Source organism: Macaca fascicularis, chromosome 17 (assembly GCF_037993035.2).
Source record: "Macaca fascicularis isolate 582-1 chromosome 17, T2T-MFA8v1.1".
NCBI lineage: Eukaryota > Metazoa > Chordata > Mammalia > Primates > Cercopithecidae > Macaca > Macaca fascicularis.
In genome coordinates this window covers 24363155-24380398 of record NC_088391.1, presented here as the reverse complement: position 1 = coordinate 24380398, position 17244 = coordinate 24363155, and the positions used below count along the sequence as shown (strand labels likewise).

Here is a 17244-nt window from a genome sequence, read left to right as displayed (position 1 = left end):
GGTTGAAATAACTCAGGTAGCTAGGATCAGATTCAAGACTCAACTCCGGACAGGTCTTTTGCTTTCTTCACTAGACCATACTACCTCTCAGGAGGGTATATGTGCTAAAGAAGAGTATGTAAAAGATCTAAGGGAAAGAGGATTTTGAAGATTCCATATCTCAACAGAACTTCCACTACACTGTACTCCATTCATCCAAACAAGCTAAGAGGATTTGGCAAACTCCTTATGATAACTGTATCTACCCACTCGGTCTCCTTTGATTACAGGTGACAGAAAACCCACTTAAAAGAAGATTTAATGTGACAAATAACAAAAAATTCCAGAGGTAGCTTTAAGGTGGCTTCATTAAGGGCTCAAACAATGTCCCCAGGACTCTTTAACTATTTCTTATCTATCACCTCAGGTAGCAAGATGGCAGAGGCAGCTCCTGAAGAGCACAAGTCTCCTTCCCAGAAGTCCCCAGCGAAAATTTGTCTTTCATGAAGCTGACAAGGGTGTGTGCCCTTCCTTAGACCTATCACTGTTCCCAGAGATGAGATACTTCACTGGCCAGGCTGAGTCAATGACATCTTTGGGGAAGGGTAGTCAACATCACTAAAATCACACAGATTGAAAAGGGGAAGCACTGTTTCCACAAGCACAGTCAAGATTGTGCAACAGTGTCAAAGTAAATGGATACTGGTTAAAGAAGCATATGTCCACAACATTACCTGTTGGACAGCCTACGAATTTCTCATTATCAACAGCAGTACCCCTTTCACAACCTGTATTTCAAGCAATTATTCTGAGCACCATCTCCTAAATTCCTAGCTCTCTCCTTCGTACTTCTGTTGTGGAATCAGGAGAACCAGGGAGAGACCCTGGGGTGAATACAGGAGGATATCTTTACTGAGTGCACTCAGACCCAACGGACTTAACATCCAAAGACTGGGCCCAGAACAAAGACAGCACTTGACTTTTATACACACCTTAAAAAGGGGTGGGCTAGCTTGAAGCAGGCTTACAGCGGCGCGAACGCAGGGATGCAGAGGCAGGACAAAGACGGTTAATCAAATTGTAACAGGTTCACAACTCAGGATTACACGTGACTGCTGCTATGCAGCCCAGATGTCCACTATCTAGGTTTGCCTAGTGCCTAGCACAGCTTATTCCATGGCTTTCACTATGGCGCCCAGGTGGCCTGCTCAGATGGTTTATGGACTTCACCCCACTGATTAGATAAAACAGAAGACTAGAAGTCACCAGTTACAGAGAACAGGAATTTACAAACTGATACCATAAAACAAAGGAAAATTTGTTTTTCTTCTCCCTATGTTGAGGGAGTGCTGGGAGAGTCTCCAGAGCACATTCTTTTGTGTCCTGGCTTCTTAGATAGCATTATCAAGACTTTTCCTGGGTCTGGGCTGTGCCCATTGCTCCCTCTGGGACAAGTTAGCCTAATACAGGAAAGCTTATTTCTCTTTTTATTTTTCTTTCTTTAATTTCCCGCCTCACTTTGACTCCCAACAATTCTTCTAACCCTTCAATTCGCTGACTCTAATTAACATCTTCTCACTGTCCCCCATCTGCTATGTCCTCATTTCTCTTTTTAATGAAACTAGATTCCATGGTCCATCACTATAATCATTCCCTTGCCTCTATCTTCCTCCGTCATACTGGCCTGGCAGAACCTTAATCCTGATTAAAGCCAATCTCTACTTTTCTTTATTAATTTATAATTTATCCATGGTTTTATTTTATTGTGTTATTTCACCTCTCTGCCACACTTGCACCTGAGCAGCTGAAGGAAAGCTCACGATCATGCTAGCTGGTCTCACATTAAATACATGGCTACAAACATCAAGTAAGCCCTTAGTGACACCTGGCAAGTTAACTACATCTCCCTAATCAATTCAGTTCCTCACTCCTGATTATTCAAATATTCTCTTTTCACTTCTCGAACCTATACCTCTTCCTTCCTCCTCCCTCTGTGCTGACCTGACTTCCTCTTCCACCGAGGAAAAGCAAACCATCAAATCTAAACTTCTACATATACCACCTAGCCACAGTTGGATCCTTTTACTCACTTTACCCTCTTTAAACAATGGTAAACTATGGCCAATCCCTCCACTTGTGCACTGAATTTCTTTCCCTGTTATGTAACTAACCGAGGACATCTTTCCTTCAAGTATACCCTTTCTCTCCTCTATTGCCTTCTCTGCTTAATCATTCCCATCAGCACAATAATGATAATAACAGCAGCTAAGACAAAGTGCTTACTAAATGTAGCAGGGAGATTTCTAAGACGGTTCCCAAGGATCCCACCTGCTATCAACCCCATCCACGTACTGGTGTAATCTCCTCTCCTTCAGTGTGAGCAGTATCTGTGACTCAGGGCAAAAGTGACAGGACTTCACTTCTGTTACTGGGTTACATAAGATTATGACTTCTGTCTTCTCTCATTGTTTTCTCAGTCTGCACACTCTGATTTAGAAATCTGCCATATTGAAGAGGACCACGTGGCAAAACAAAAAACAAACAAAAAAAACACTAATGACCGGCTTCAGCCAAGAGTCAGCTAGGGAACTTGGACTCTTAAGTCCAACAACCCTGGAGGAACTGCATTCTACCAATCACATGAGCTTGGAAACACTATTTCCCCAGTCAAGACTTCAGATGAGAATCCAACCCTGGCTGATACCTTGACTATCGCCAGTGAGAGACTCTGAGGCAAAGGAGCCAACTAAGCCATGCCGGAGTCCAGCCCACAGAAACTGTGAAATAATAAATGCGTGTTGTTTTAAACTAATAAGTCCGTAGTAATAGGTTATATGCCAATAGCTAATTAATACATTAAGCAACAAGCACTCTTCTAAATGCTGTAAATATATTAACCATCTACTTCTCACACTGTCTTCATTTTACAGATGAGGAAACTAAGGCACAGGGAGGCTTATAAATTTGTTCAAGATCATGCACCTTGGTAAGGGCAAACTTAATAATCCTTTCCACCCAGTGTTTGATTTCTCTGCCTTTTTTTTTTTTTGAGACAGGGTCTCATTCTGTCACCCAGGCTGGATTCACAATTTTGGCTCACTGCAGCCTCCACCTCCCGGGCTCCAACGATCCTTCCACCTCAGCCTCCCAAGTAGCTACAGGTTTGCACCACAATGCCCAGCTAAGTTTTGTATTTTTGGTAGAGACGAGGTCTCACTACATTGCCCAGGCTGGTCTCGAACTTCTGGGCTCAAGGGATCATCTCACCTCAGCCTTCCAAAGCGCTGGGATTACAGGCATGAGCCATCATGCCTGGTCCTCTGCCTCTCTTTATGGCAGAACTCCTTGAGAGAGTTCTCTATGTCAGCTGTCTACACTTACTCCTCTGCCACTTTGTTTTGAACTTACTCTAGATAGGCTTTCCTCTCTACCACTCCACTGAAACTGATCACAGGGTTATTAAGATCTCCAAATTGCCAAGTCAAAGTTTAGTCCTCATCTCTCACACTTATCAACAATATTTGAGAACTAATCATTTCCTATTCCTTCAAACATTTTATTCACTTGGCATCCGAGTAATCACATTCTCTCGATTTCTCCCTCTACTTCTCTGGACTCTTCCTTTTTGGTCTCCACATCTAGATGCTCATCTTTCTGGCCTCTTAACTTCAATGGGCACTGGATTCGGTCCTTGGATCCCCGCTCTTCTCTGTATACTCTCTTTTTTTTTTTTTGAGACGGAGTTTCGCTCTTGTTGCCCAGGCTGGAGTGCAATGGCGCGATCTTGGCTCACCGCAACTTCCACCTCCTGGGTTCAAGCAATTCTCCTGCCGCAGCTAATTTTGTATTTTTAGGAGAGATAGGGTTTCTCCATGTTGGTCAGGCTGGTCTTGAACTCCTGACCTCAGGCGATCTGCCTGCCTTGGCCTCCTGAAGTGCTGAGATTACAGGCGTGAGCCACCACGCCCGGCCCTGTATACTCTCAATCTTATGTAACTTCATCCAGTCTCATGGCTTTAAATACCATCTGTATAATGACAACTCTCAAACTTACAACAAGCTCAGGTTCTCCCCCAAAGTCTCAATTTATATATCCAACTGCCTACTCAAACTCTCCATCTTAATATTCAGTAAGCATTTCAAAGTTAAAATCTCCATACCAGAACTCATTTCTCCCTCATAAACCTTGCTCCTGCTGCAATTTTCCATATCTTAGTAAAAGGGAACTCCATTCTTCCAAGCACTCAGGCTGAAACCTTGGAGTCATCCTGAATATCCTTTTTCTTATACCCCAAAACCAATCAACTGATACATCCTGTCAACATCTTCAGATTATATCCAGACTCCAGCCTTTTCTCACCAACTCAAGTTACTACCCTAGCCCAAGCCACCATCATCTCTAGAATAATTATTGTTAACAGCCTCCTGAATTCCTTGCTTCCACTTTTGCCCATGTAGTTTATTCTCAATAAAGCAGCCAGAATTGGCATCTTAAAACCCAAGTCAGATGATACTGTTCTGCTCAAAACCTTTCCATGTATTTAACAGACATCTACATAGTGCTTAGTATGTTTACCAGATACTTTTCTAAACAGTTTACAGATATTATTTCATTTAATCCTTATAACAGTCCCATCATCATTCTATTTTGCAACTGCAGAAACTGAAGCACCAAAAAGCTATTATTTGCTCAAAGTCTCACAATTACTAGTGATGAAGCTAGGATTCCAATCTAAGTATGTCCACTCCATAGTCCACGATTTTAGTCACCATACCATGCTGCCTCTCCATGGCTGCTGGCTTTCCATCTCACTCAGAAGAAAAATCCTATAATGTCTTAGGTGACCCAGTCCCCTGGATGATCCTATCCCATATCTTCATCTCCTACTCTCCCTCTCATCTTACTCAAACCACACAGACCTGTCAACATTTGCAGTGACGTCCCATCTAAAGACCCATTTGCTGTTATTTCTGTCTGGAACACTCTTCCCATGGGTATCTGCAAGGGCAAGCCCATAAATTCCTTTACATCTCTGCTCAAAGACCATCTTATCAGTGAGGTCCTTTCCCGCCCTAGTTAAAATAGCATCACATTGCATCACATTATGTTCTAGATCCTAGATCTTGTTTTATTTTGTAACTTTTGTTTACTGTCATATATCTAGCACCTAGAATAATAGAAGAATAGTTATTTTAATGACTGGATATTGTTGAAGAAACACTAACGTAATAGCAATGATGGTTAATACTGTAATATACCTAGGATATATAATTTACTACACTTCATTTCATTCTCAGAGGGAAGTCTCAGTTCAGAGACCCACCTTAAAATAAGGGGAAGGGCTGGGCATGGTGGCTCATGCCTGTAATCCCAGCACTTTGGGAGGCTGAGGTGGGTGGATCATTTGAGCACAGGAGTTCAAGATCACCCTGGGCAACATTGCAAAACCCCATCTCTACAAAAAATACAAAAATTTAGCCAGGCATGGTGGTGTGTGCCTGTAGTCCCAGCTACTCAGGAGGCTGAGATGGGAGGATCACCTAAGTCCGGGGAGGTCGAGGCTACAGTGAACCATGATTGTGCCACTGCACTCCAGCCTGGGTGACAGTGTAAGACTCCGTCTCAAATAAATAAATAACTAGGAAGAGGACAAAATGCAAATAGTGGAGTAGGGCATTTTCTAACCTACTACTTTGCCCTCACTGCTATACCCTGAAATGCTCTCAAAGAGAACACAAGAATGTTTGGGAGCTTTGGAACTGTTAAATGAGATTATACTTCTTCAACATATTAACCAGATCAGGATTTTCTGTGATCAAATTACCGGAGACTATAATTCAGGCCTTCAAACAAGAAAACAGTTCAAGGGAAAGTAACTGTATATCATACATTAAAGCAAATTTAAGAATCAAATTCAGTACAACAAAATGTACCTAATACAAGCAATTACCAACTTAAAAACAGTGTGTCGGGCATGGTGGCTCATACCTATAAACCCAGCACTTTGGGAGGCTGAAGTGGGAGGATCACTTGAGCCCAGGAGTTCGACACCACCATGGGCAACATACAGAGACCCCATCTCTACAAAAAATCTAAAAATTAGCCAGGCATGGTAGCGCACACTTGTGATTCAAGGTACTCAGGAGGTTGAGACAGAAGGATCGTTTAAGCCCAGGAGTTTGATTGAGGCTACAGTGAGCCATGATCACATGCCACTGTACTCCAGCCTGGGCGACAGAGTGAGGCTCTTTCTCAAAAAATAAAATAAAATAAAATTTCTTTTTTCTTTTGAGACGGAGTCTCACTCTGTCACCCAGGCTGGAGGGCACTGGCGCAATATCAGCTCACTGCAACCTCGGCCCCTCGTGCAAGCGATTCTCCTGCCTCAGCCTCCCAAGTAGCTAGGATTACAGGCACCCACCACTACGCCTGGCTAATTTTTATATTTTCAGTAGAGACAGGGTTTCACCATGTTGGTCAGGCTGGTCTCGAACTCCTGACCTCAGGTAATCCACCCGCCTCAGCCTCCCAAAGTGCTGCAATTACCACAATGCCCGGCCACAAAAATAATTTTTTAAAAAGGCCAGGGATGCCAGGCGCGGTGGCTCACACCTGTAATCCCAGCACTTTGGGAGGCTGAGGCGGGTGGATCCCAAGGTCAGGAGTTCGAGTCTAGCCTGGCCAACATGGCAAAACCCCGTCTCTACCAAAAATACAAAAATTAGCTGGGCGTGGGGGCGGGCGCCTGTAATCCTAGCTACTCAGTAGACTGAGAAAAGAGAATCACTTGAACCCGGGAGGCGGAGGTTGTAGTGAGCCGAGATTGTGGCATTGCACTCCAGCCTGGGCGACAAAAGCAAGACTCCGCCCCCGCCCCAAAAAAGGCCAGGGGTGGTGGCTCACGCCATAATCCCAACACTCTAGCACTTTGGAAGGCCAAGGCAGGTGGACTGCTTGTGTCCAGGAATTTGAGATCAGCCTGGGCAACATGGTGAAACCCTGTCTCTACAAAAAAAAAAAAAAAAAAAAAAAAAAAATTAGCTAGGCATAGTGACACATGCCTATAGTCCCAGCTACTCAGAAGGCTGATGCAGGAGGATCACTGCAGCCCAGGAGGCAGAGGTTGCAGTGAGCCGTTCACAGCACTTCACTCCAGCCTGGGAGACAGAGTGAGACCCTGTCTCAAAAAGAAAGAAAGAAAAAAAAGCAGATGGTGTTCCAGAAGTTAAAGGACAAAAACAAGTTTGCAGCTCATATTGCACTGTCTTCATTATTATAATAAAACTGTAGGTTCCCAGGTAAGCTCACCAGCTTATTTAATTCAACGGTTCCTAAAATACTATACTCTTGCAGTAAAAATAATAATAATAAGAGCACATTAATTATATATAGCTCTCTACACCAAGAACTTACAAAAATTGGCTTCCCAGAAGTCCCAGCCTATTAAGTTGTCCCAGTGAGCCAAAATTGCACCACTGCACTCCAGCCTGGCAACAGAGCGAGACTCAACTCCGTCTCAAAAAAAAAAGGGAGAGACAAAAAGGAAAAAAAAAACATTTTTCTATTGCAAAGCTTTTAGCCTAACAAATCTGAATCACTATTTCCATACTTAGGCAAGATAATTAACCTCCCTAACCTTAAATTTTATCATCTGAAATATACAATTAGTACCTGCTTCATAGGTTTGCTTTGCAAAATACTCGATACACAAGAAATGTTAAGTTCCTTTTTCTCCTACTAGCTGCAAGGCTTTAGGGTATCACCCACTCCAGTTTCATCTCTCCCTCGTATATAACTCTCTTTGGCCAACAATGTCCAAGTGCTTGCCTGTCTGAAAAAATATAAGCTAGCCAGGAACGGTGGCTCACGCCCGTAATTCCAGCACTTTGGGAAGCTGAGGTAGGTGGATCACAAGGTCAGGTGTTCGAGACCAACATGGTGAAACCCCATCTCTACTAAAGATACAAAAAATTAGCCAGGTGTGGTGGTGCACGCCTGTAATCCCAGCTATTCAGGAGGCTGAGGCAGGAGAATAGCTTGAACCTGGGAGGCAAAGTTTGCAGTGAGCTGAGATTGCGTCACTGCACTCCAGCCTGGGTGACAATGTGAGACTCCGTCTCAAAAAAAAAAAAAAAAGAAAAAGAAAAAGAAACCCCATCTCTACTAAACACACAAAAATTAGCCAGGCGTGGTGGTGGATGCCTGTAATCCCAGCTACTTAGGCTGAGGCAGGAGAGCTGTTTAAACCCAGGAGGCGGAGGTTGCAGTGAGCCAAGACTGCGCCACCTGCACTCCAGCCTGGGTGACAGAGCAAGACTTCATCTCCAAAAATAAATAAATAAATAAAAGAAGAACACAACATTCATAGGGCATGATGTCCATCCTTCCAATCCTGATCCTCTCCTCCAACAAACATTAGCCACAGTGCTTACAAGAGGAAAGTTTACTGGGCTAGAAAAACATCTTTCTGTTGCCTAGAAAGCTGTTGGTTAGACCTGGTGCACCTCTCCACTTCTCCCTCCAAAAAAAGACTGTACTTCTTATCATTCAAGCCCCAATGATATTCACAACTTTAAAAATCCCACTCCTAACAATCTTGCCAACTGTATCTCCTCTTCCCCATCATATACCTTACCCTCCAGGGAACCATAACTAGAGAAAATGGTTTTCCAGAAATCTAAATATTAGAGGCCAAAAACCAACCATGCTAAAATCAGCCAGGCGCAGTGGCTCACGCCTGTAATCCCAGCACTTTGGGAGGCCAAAATGGGAGGATTGCTTGAGAAAAGGAGTTTGAGACCAGCCTGATCAACACAGCGAGACCCCATCTGTATTCTTTAAAACAATATTGAAAAATTTAAGAAAAAAGAACTCTGCTAAAATATTTTTAAACATCAGAGTTTCACTCTATTGCCCAGGCTAGCGTGCAATGGTACGATCTCAACTCACAGCAACCTCCACCTCCCAGATCCAAGCAATTCTCCTGCCTCAGCCTCCAGAGTAGCTGGGATTACACAGGTGCCCGCCATCACACCCAGCTAATTTTTGTATTTTCAGTAGAGACGGGGTTTCACCATATTGGCCAGGCTGGTCTTGAACTCCTGACCTCAAGTGATCCACCTGCCTCAGCCTCCGAAAATGCTGGGATTTCAGGCATGAGCCACTGTGCCCAGCACATCACCCAATTTTTAAATCATTACTTGGTATAGGGTGCACAGCAGTGGTGTGCCCAGTAGGTAACCTAACAATAGCATAAACTGAGCAATATAAACAGGGTAGTACAAACTACAAAAGACTAGCTCTATGACAAGGTAAAAATTATAGCTAATTACATGTTTTGGCAGGTGACAGCTATTGTAAAGTGTTAAATTCAATCATGTCTAATGCCTATCAAAATGTGTTTGGATCATCTTTCTTTTGTAGATTTAAGATATTCAAAATTGGCTATCTGCTCCTCCCGTTTGACAGACAGTCGCATCTTCTCTCACATCACCAGCCGCGTCCCTGAGGCACCATGGTGAAGGTGAAGGTAGGAGTCAACGGATTGGGTCATATTGGGCGCCTGGTCACGAGGGCTGCTTTTAACTTTGGTAAAGTGGATATGGTCGCCATCAATGACCCCTTCATTGACCTCAACTACATGGTCTACATGTTGCCGTATTGATTCCACCCATGGCAAATCCCATGGCACCATCAAGGCTGAGAACAGGAAGCCTGTCATTAATGGAAATCCCATCACCATCCTCCAGGAGCGAGATCCTTCCAAAATAAAGTGGGGCGATGTTGGCGCTGAGTACATTGTGGAGTCCACCGGTGTCTTCACCTCCATGGAGAAGGCTGGGGCTCACTTGCAGGAAGCAGTCAAAAGGGTTATCATCTCTGCCCCCTCTGCTGACGCCCCCATGTTTGTGATGGGCGTGAACCATGAGAAGTACGACAACAGCCTCAAGATCGTCAGCAATGCCTCCTGCACTAACCGCTTAGCGCCCCTGGTCAAGGTCATTCATGACAACTTCGGTATCGTGGAAGGACTCATGACCACAGTACACGCCATCACTGTCACCCAGAAGACTGTGGATGGCCCCTCCAGAAACTGTGGCGTGACAGCTGCAGGGCTCTCCAGAACATCATCCCTGGCTCTACTGGCGCTGCCGAGGCTGTGAGCAAGGTCATCCCTGAGCTGAATGGGAAGCTCACTGGCATGGCCTTCCATGTCCCCACTGCCAACGTGTCAGTCATGGACGTGACCTGCCATCTGGAAAAACCTGCCAGATATGATGACATCAAGAAGGTGTGAAGCAGGCATTGGAGGGGGCTCCCTCAAGGGCATCCTGGGCTACACTGAGCACCAGGTGGTTTCCTCTGACTTCAACAGCAACACTCACTCTTCCACCTTCAATGCTGGGGCTGGCGCTTTGTCAAGCTCATTTCCTGGTATGACAATGAATCTGGCTACAGCAACATGGTGGTGGACTTCATGGCCCACATGGCCTCTAAGAAGTAAGACCCCGGACCACCAGCCCCAGTGAGAGAACAAAAGGAAAAGAGAGGCCCTCATGCTGGGGAGTCCCTGCCATACTCAGTCCCCAACCACACTGAGAATCTCCCCTCCTCAGTTTCCATGCAGACCCCCTGAAGAGGGAGGGGCCTAGGGAGCTCTGCCTTGTCGTGTGCCATCAATAAAGTCCCCTGTGCTCAGCCAAAAGAAAAGATACTCAAAATTCCAGAAATAGCACTTCATTAGGCCAGAACAGTACAGGTCCTGGATATTTTGCTTTTTTGGTAAACAATCTACTACTATATTTGTTTTTCCCTAAACACACTATTTATCCCCAGTCTTGCTGGCAAGGTTTTTTTTTTTTTTCCTTTTCAGATAGGGTTTCACTCTGTCGCCCAGCCTAGAGTACAAGGGGTGTGATCTCAACTCACTGCAGCCTCAACCTCCTGGGCTCAAGTGATCCTCCCACCTCAGTCTCCCAAGTAGCTGGGACTACAAGCGTATGCCACCATGCCCAGCTAACTTTTTGTAGTTTTTGTACATAAAAGGTTTTGCTATATTGCCCAGGCTGGTCTCAAATTCCTGGGCTTAAGCAATTCGCCCACCTGGTCCTCCCAAAGTGCTGGGATTCCAGGCATGAGCCACTGCACCCGGCCTTCCATAAGCTCTTCTTGAAAGCTTGTTTGGAGGTTCCAGCAGGGGAGTACAGCCACACATATACCAGTCCTCCTCTATCGGGATGGTCATCCTCTTTGATCAAGGGTGCAGCTTCAGGAGGGACATACATGGAGTGGAGTGGGAGGAAGGGGACACCCACCTAGCCAGCCAGATTAGCCAAATCAACCCTGGTGATCAATGGGGTGACAGATGTCCCAGCCAGATCACACTCACATCCAATTTATTTATTTATTTATTTATTTTTTGAGACAGGGTGTCACTCTAGTTGCCCAGGCAGGAGCGCAGTGGCACAATCTCGACTCACTGCAACCTCCAAACAGGCTCTTCTTAAACATCACCTTCTCTATGATGTCTTTCCAGTTCTGGTGAAGCATTAATTTTTTTCCTGCTCAAAACTCTAAGAGATCTTGTATGTACAGTCCTTACTGCATTTACACAGTTCTGTAACTGGTGATGGAATTAAATATGTACAAGATGACCTTGATATATCCTAGGAAGAAACATTTTTCAGCAACAAAGATCAGAACTCAAGGTATTATTTTTAACAGAAAATATTAATGTAAGGAGAAAAAACTTGAAATCAATACGTAGTTCAAATAAAATTCTGATGAGATGAGAATGAAGACACACTTTCTAAGCAACAAGTTACTACTTCTTTTTTTTTTTTTTTCTGAGATGGAGTTTTTGTTCTGTTGCCCAGGCTGGAGTGCAACGGAGCAATCTCAGCTCACTGCAACCTCCGCCTCCCAGTTTCAAGCAATTCTTCTGCCTTAGTCTCCTGAGTAGCTGGGAATACAGGCGCATGCCACCACAACCGGCTAATTTTGGTATTTTTAGTAGAGATGGGATTTCACCATACTGGCCAGGCTAGTCTCAAACTATTGACCTCATGATCCACCTGTCTCGGCCTCTCAAAGTGTTGGGATTACAGGTGTGAGCCACCGTGCCCGGCCCAATCCTGTGATGATTTTCTAAATGTGACTCTGGTTACTTACCCTCCCCTCTAATTCGTACTGCACACTGCCAAACTTTTTTTTTTCTGAATAAATATTTGGCATCTCTCCCTCACTCAAATCCTCCAAAAAGTTTGTTACTTCCTTGTAAACTAAAGTTAGAACATCTCCGTTTCATGATATGACAATCTGAGTATATGGTCCCAACCTTTATCTACACAGATCTTCTGCTCTAGGTTCTCTCTGTTTTCCACGACACACCATGCTGATTATGTATTCTGAGTCTTGCATTTCTGTTCCATTCCCCATGGTATACGCTATGTCCACCCACCCAAATCCTGTAAGGCGTAAACACTGAGCATTTACCATGCTCCTAGAACAATGGCACCATCTCAAGTCACACCATTTTTTCAAGCTTTTTCCTTCAGTCTGCAAGGGCCATCTCCTCCTTAGTGACTCTCCTCCAGTTAACACGCTGCTGGAGAGAGAAATGCCTATTTAATTCATCCTTTTAAGTCACACTGAGCTTGGAAATAAGTCAAATCAGTGCCACAGATTAAGGCGAGGGTTAAAGAATGAGAGGTCATGCATTTATTCATCACCTTTTTGTTGAGTAATTACCATGTGCCAAACACTATTCTGGGTATGACAGGCAAAGATCCAATCTCATGGAATGTGATTTTGTGTGTTGGAAAGACGGAGGTAACCAACTTTGAACATATTAACACAAAATCACTCTACACTGTGAAAAGTGCTTTGAAGAATGTAACGGCCAGGCGCGGTGGCTCACGCCTGTAATCCCAGCACTTTGGGAGGCCAAGGCGTGCGGATCACGAGGTCAGGAGATCGAGACCATCCTGGCTAACACGGTGAAACCCTGTTTCTACTAAAAATACAAAAAATTAGCCGGGCGTGGGGGCGAGTGCCTGTAGTCCCAGTTATTCGGGAGGCTGAGAGAGGAGAATGGCGTGAACCTGGGAGGCGGAGCTTGCAGTGAGCCAAGATCGCACTACTGCACTCCAGATTGGGCGACAGAGCAAGACTCTGATTCAAAAAAAAAAAAAAGAAAAAAAGAAAAGAAAGAATGTAATACGGATCTGTCGTGTTAGCAAATGATCATAAGGGAGCCATTTTTAAGAAGGCCGACAAGAAAGACCTCTTAGATTTAATTGACGAGAACTCAGCCATATGATAAATCAGTTAAAGCATTAAGAAACCGAAAGTCCTTACATTTTAAGTCTCAACGACTTTCAGGATCACATTTTGAATTTGCTTAAGTATTATGAAACTCCCCTAGGAGAAAACACTCCCCAATATGAAACAGTAAAGCACAAATAGTGCCCGCTGTGAGCCAACCAAAATTGCTGTCTTTACATAAAACATTTATTGACGGCCAGTTTCATCAGACCCAAATGTGCTCTGAAAGAATACTCCAGTCCAATGACCTCTCCTGACCTCTCCTTCTGTTTGTTCAGGGCTCTCTCGCCTCTTTTGAGAGCTTCATTAAGGACCATTTACCTAAGAGAATACTTTAAGAGTACGCAGGGACCAGTTCTAGTTTCTCGCCGAAAAAACTGTACAGAAAGCAGACATTCAACTACCTCACACAGGCTCATGGCTAAAACCAGTTTCACCAAGGGAAAGATACAAGTAATTCTTCGGTCTGGGATAAAATGCACCGCCCAAGTCTAGGAACACCAAGACAGGGCTCCAGGAAAGCCGTGAGAAAGAGATCTAGTCCAGGCTGATTCAGACCAGTAACCGGCTGAAAGACACTTTGCGTCCCTAAACTAATCTCCTCATCTGCAAACAGATACAACAATGACTCATGCCTCTCAAAATATGTGAAGCTCTAACGAGATAGCCGTAAAAGAACTTTAAGAGGTGCACGGAGCGGGATGGGCTCAAGTTACTTAAATTATACTTGTGTTAGGAGGAGCGCAAGTGGGAGACTCGTGAACATTACCTTGACTAGCCACACTCCTGTGTTCTGTTTGGCGCCGGTCAGGTCGAGTTCCCCGCGCTCGGCCATGGGTCTGTTGCCGGTGGACGCGTGTGGCCTACAGCAGCGACACCAGGAGCCGGAGGGCTGAGAAGTGGGCGTCCGGAACAAAGGGCAAGCCGCGCTGAGAGGTGAAGAGGCGGCGTTCCTTACCTGCCAGGACACTGGAAACCGGGGGGAAAGAGGAACACGCCGCCGGTAGCCAGACTGCGCCTGCGCACTGTACGTCCGTACGGCGCGCTGTTGCAGACAAACTTTCTGTTTCGGAAATTCCTTGGGTGGGCGTGGCTGTCAGCGTAGTGTGTATCTGAGGGATTAAAACATAGGGTAAGATGAGCCAAAACGTTAGCAACGTATTTAAAGACATGGCCAGCATAACTGAAGAAAAAGATTATCAGAACGGAAAAACGGGGTTCAAAGAGACAAAAGTTGTCAGAACGTGTCCAACCCTAGCCAAAGAGAGAGAAAGAATATTTGAAGGACAGGCTTAGGTTAGTAAATTGGCATCCCCCCTGGCCAACGTCATTAGCACAAGTGGGCACTGGGATCAGACTTGGTAGCCCTGGGTATATTGAAAACATGCCGTTTCTAGACCTGAAAAGAAAGCCGTGTTTCAGCTCAGAGGCTGCCCGAGCTCCTCTGATTAAGCAAGCAGAGCACCTCATATTCCAAAACCCGAAGGTCTGTGACGAAACGAACAAGTAAGAGACAAAACTGATCGTTTCCTCCCCTGCTTAAAGTTTTCTCTTTCTCTTCTTGCCTCTAGAATAAAATTCAATCCTCCTGCTTCAACTGGGCCCTCTTAATTTCATCCGTTTTCCCCTCCCACCATTACTCCACCATGCACCGAACCACACCAAACCCAGCAGACTTCCCGGAACACGTCAGAATCTTCCTCGGTCATTTCAGAGCCTCTGCACACTGGATTCCCTTCCTTGGAAGCCCTCTTTTACCCCTGCCCTCACTCCCACTCTTTCCTCTGGTTGGCAAACTCCTACTTATGGTTCAAGACCAATGGAAATGTCACTTCTTATGAGATCTTTTATCAACTTCCCCAGAAGAAATTAGTTTTTCTTCACATCACAGTGTGATACTTAGCACTCTGCACTATAATACATATGTTTACATATCTGCCTTTGCTTTCCAGACAACGAACTCCTCCTAGGCAGAAAGAGCTTTATTGAGGTATAATTTACAAATAAAAAATAGTGCTTTATTCATGTTATATCCACAATGTATAGCACAGTGTTTGACACATTGTCAGGTTTCAGCAGGCTTTGGGTGAAAGAACATTCGCTGAAGAGAAACAAACAGTAAGGTATTGTTAAGAAGGGCAAGTAATGTATTGAATCACACATCAGAGCCTTGCACAAAATTGAGGAAATTTTATGTGTGTTCAGCACAGGGCCAGGAAAAGCTGTCAGAACTCTGCGATTAGCTAGCAAAATTAACAGGAAAGATGGGAAGAGACCTGGAGTGTGTCGAAAATGAAAGTTTCAGTGGCTGGACCCTGTAACCCCACCTTTGGGAGGCTGAGGTGGGAGGATTGTGTCTGCCCAGGAGTTCAAGGCTACAGTGAGTCATGATCGTGCCTTGCACTCCAGCCTGGGTGACAGAGCAAGGCCCTGTCTCTGAAAAATAAATACTAAAACCAAAATTTTTTTTGGCCAGCCACAGTGGCTCACGCCTGTAATCCCAACACTTTGGGAGACCGAGATGGGAAGATCACTTGAGGGTAGGAGTTCAAGACCAGCCTGGTTAACATAGCGAGACCCCCATTTCTAAAAAGAAGAAAAAGAAAAAAAAAATTTTAAGCAGAAAATGAAGGTTTCTTCTTGTGCAACAACTTGGAAAAGGGCCTAAAACATATAAAGGGTAAGCAGATGAAGGGAACTGCTCTAAGCTTTACTCAGGTAGAAGGAATAAATTGAAATATGAGACCATGGGAGAAGAGAAGCAGAGTCTAGAGCACCCCAGGAATAAACTTTAAAGATTGGAGCCTTGGCCTTGGTCTCTGGGTCATGGGAGGCCTTAAAATGTGTATGTGGTGTGTGTATGTGTGTGTGCACAGAGATTGGGAGAGAAAAAAATTGTTGATGAAAAGGCTAGAGAAGAAAGGAAAAGTGGAAATTTAAAAATGATTATATAGAAGAAAGAAAAAAACAACTTATTGAGCACCTCTTCCTCATACACTGTTGAACAAAGAGCAAGCTTCCCCTACTGTCCTTTTCAAACAGCTTGAAGAGGGATGTTTACAGAACCGTGAGAGAAAAGGAGGGCATGGCCTCTGTGAACTAAATTCACAGATTTACTGTGGAGGCCCTTAGGGTGATAGATATTACAGCCAGATCCCTCACCTTCCTAAGGACTCATTATATGCCAGATGCTTGGCTAGTTGTTTTTTGTATTATCCCATTTAATCCTTATAACAATTTGCCAGAGTAGATATTATTTTTCCTCAATATAGCCCTATATGTCATTAAACATGTCAACATCCAAGAGCTGAGACCACATCCCAGGATAGGGCTCACAGAGCATAGGATGCAGAGGCCAGTGCCCTAAAAAAGGTAACACCAGAATTTTTTACTCCCTCAGATGATTGGTCAAGTTGTTATCAAAATTTTTAAGGCACAAATGCAATTCTAGGAAGGAAGGCCCAACAACTCGTTGCTGGCTACAATTTTTCCAAAAAGTCTAGTAGTGCTTAGGCCAACTTGAAGCTCCATCCTTATCTAGGGCTTAGATTCTAAGTCAGACCTCAAGGCCACCCAACCTTCTTTGCTGCTTTGTTTTTGTTTTTGTTTTTAGACAGAGTCTTGCTCTGTCACCCAGGCTGGAATGTGCAGTGGCATGATCACAGCTCACTACAGCCTCGACCTTTCAGGCTCAAGCTGTCCTCCCACCTCAGCCTTCCAAGTAGCTGGGACTACAGGTGCACGCCATCACACCTAGCTAATTTTTGTCTTTTTTGTAGAGATGGGGTTTCACTGCATTGCCCAGGCTGGTCTTGAACTCCTGGGCTCAAGCAATCCACCCACCTCGGCCTCCCAAAATGCTGGGATTACAGGCATGAGCCACCGTGCCCAGCCCCAACCTGCTTAATAGGCAGAACTACATTCTTTTTTGTGGGTCT

General features: G+C 44.6%; 1 protein-coding gene and 1 pseudogene across 2 annotated transcripts in view; one reads left to right on the top strand and one right to left on the bottom strand.

The window, feature by feature from the left end:
* Window positions 1-14284, bottom strand: part of GTF2F2 (general transcription factor IIF subunit 2) — a 169060-nt gene extending 154776 nt beyond the window's left edge. For both annotated transcript variants that reach the window (XM_005585779.4, XM_074021955.1), the window contains exon 1: window positions 14076-14284. In XM_005585779.4, the coding sequence (XP_005585836.1) occupies window positions 14076-14141 (66 nt within the window). In that variant the 5' untranslated portion in view covers window positions 14142-14284. The remainder of the gene's footprint in view (window positions 1-14075) is intronic.
* Window positions 9495-10484, top strand: LOC102122971 (glyceraldehyde-3-phosphate dehydrogenase pseudogene; annotated as a pseudogene).
* Window positions 14285-17244: the final 2960 nt, after the last annotated feature.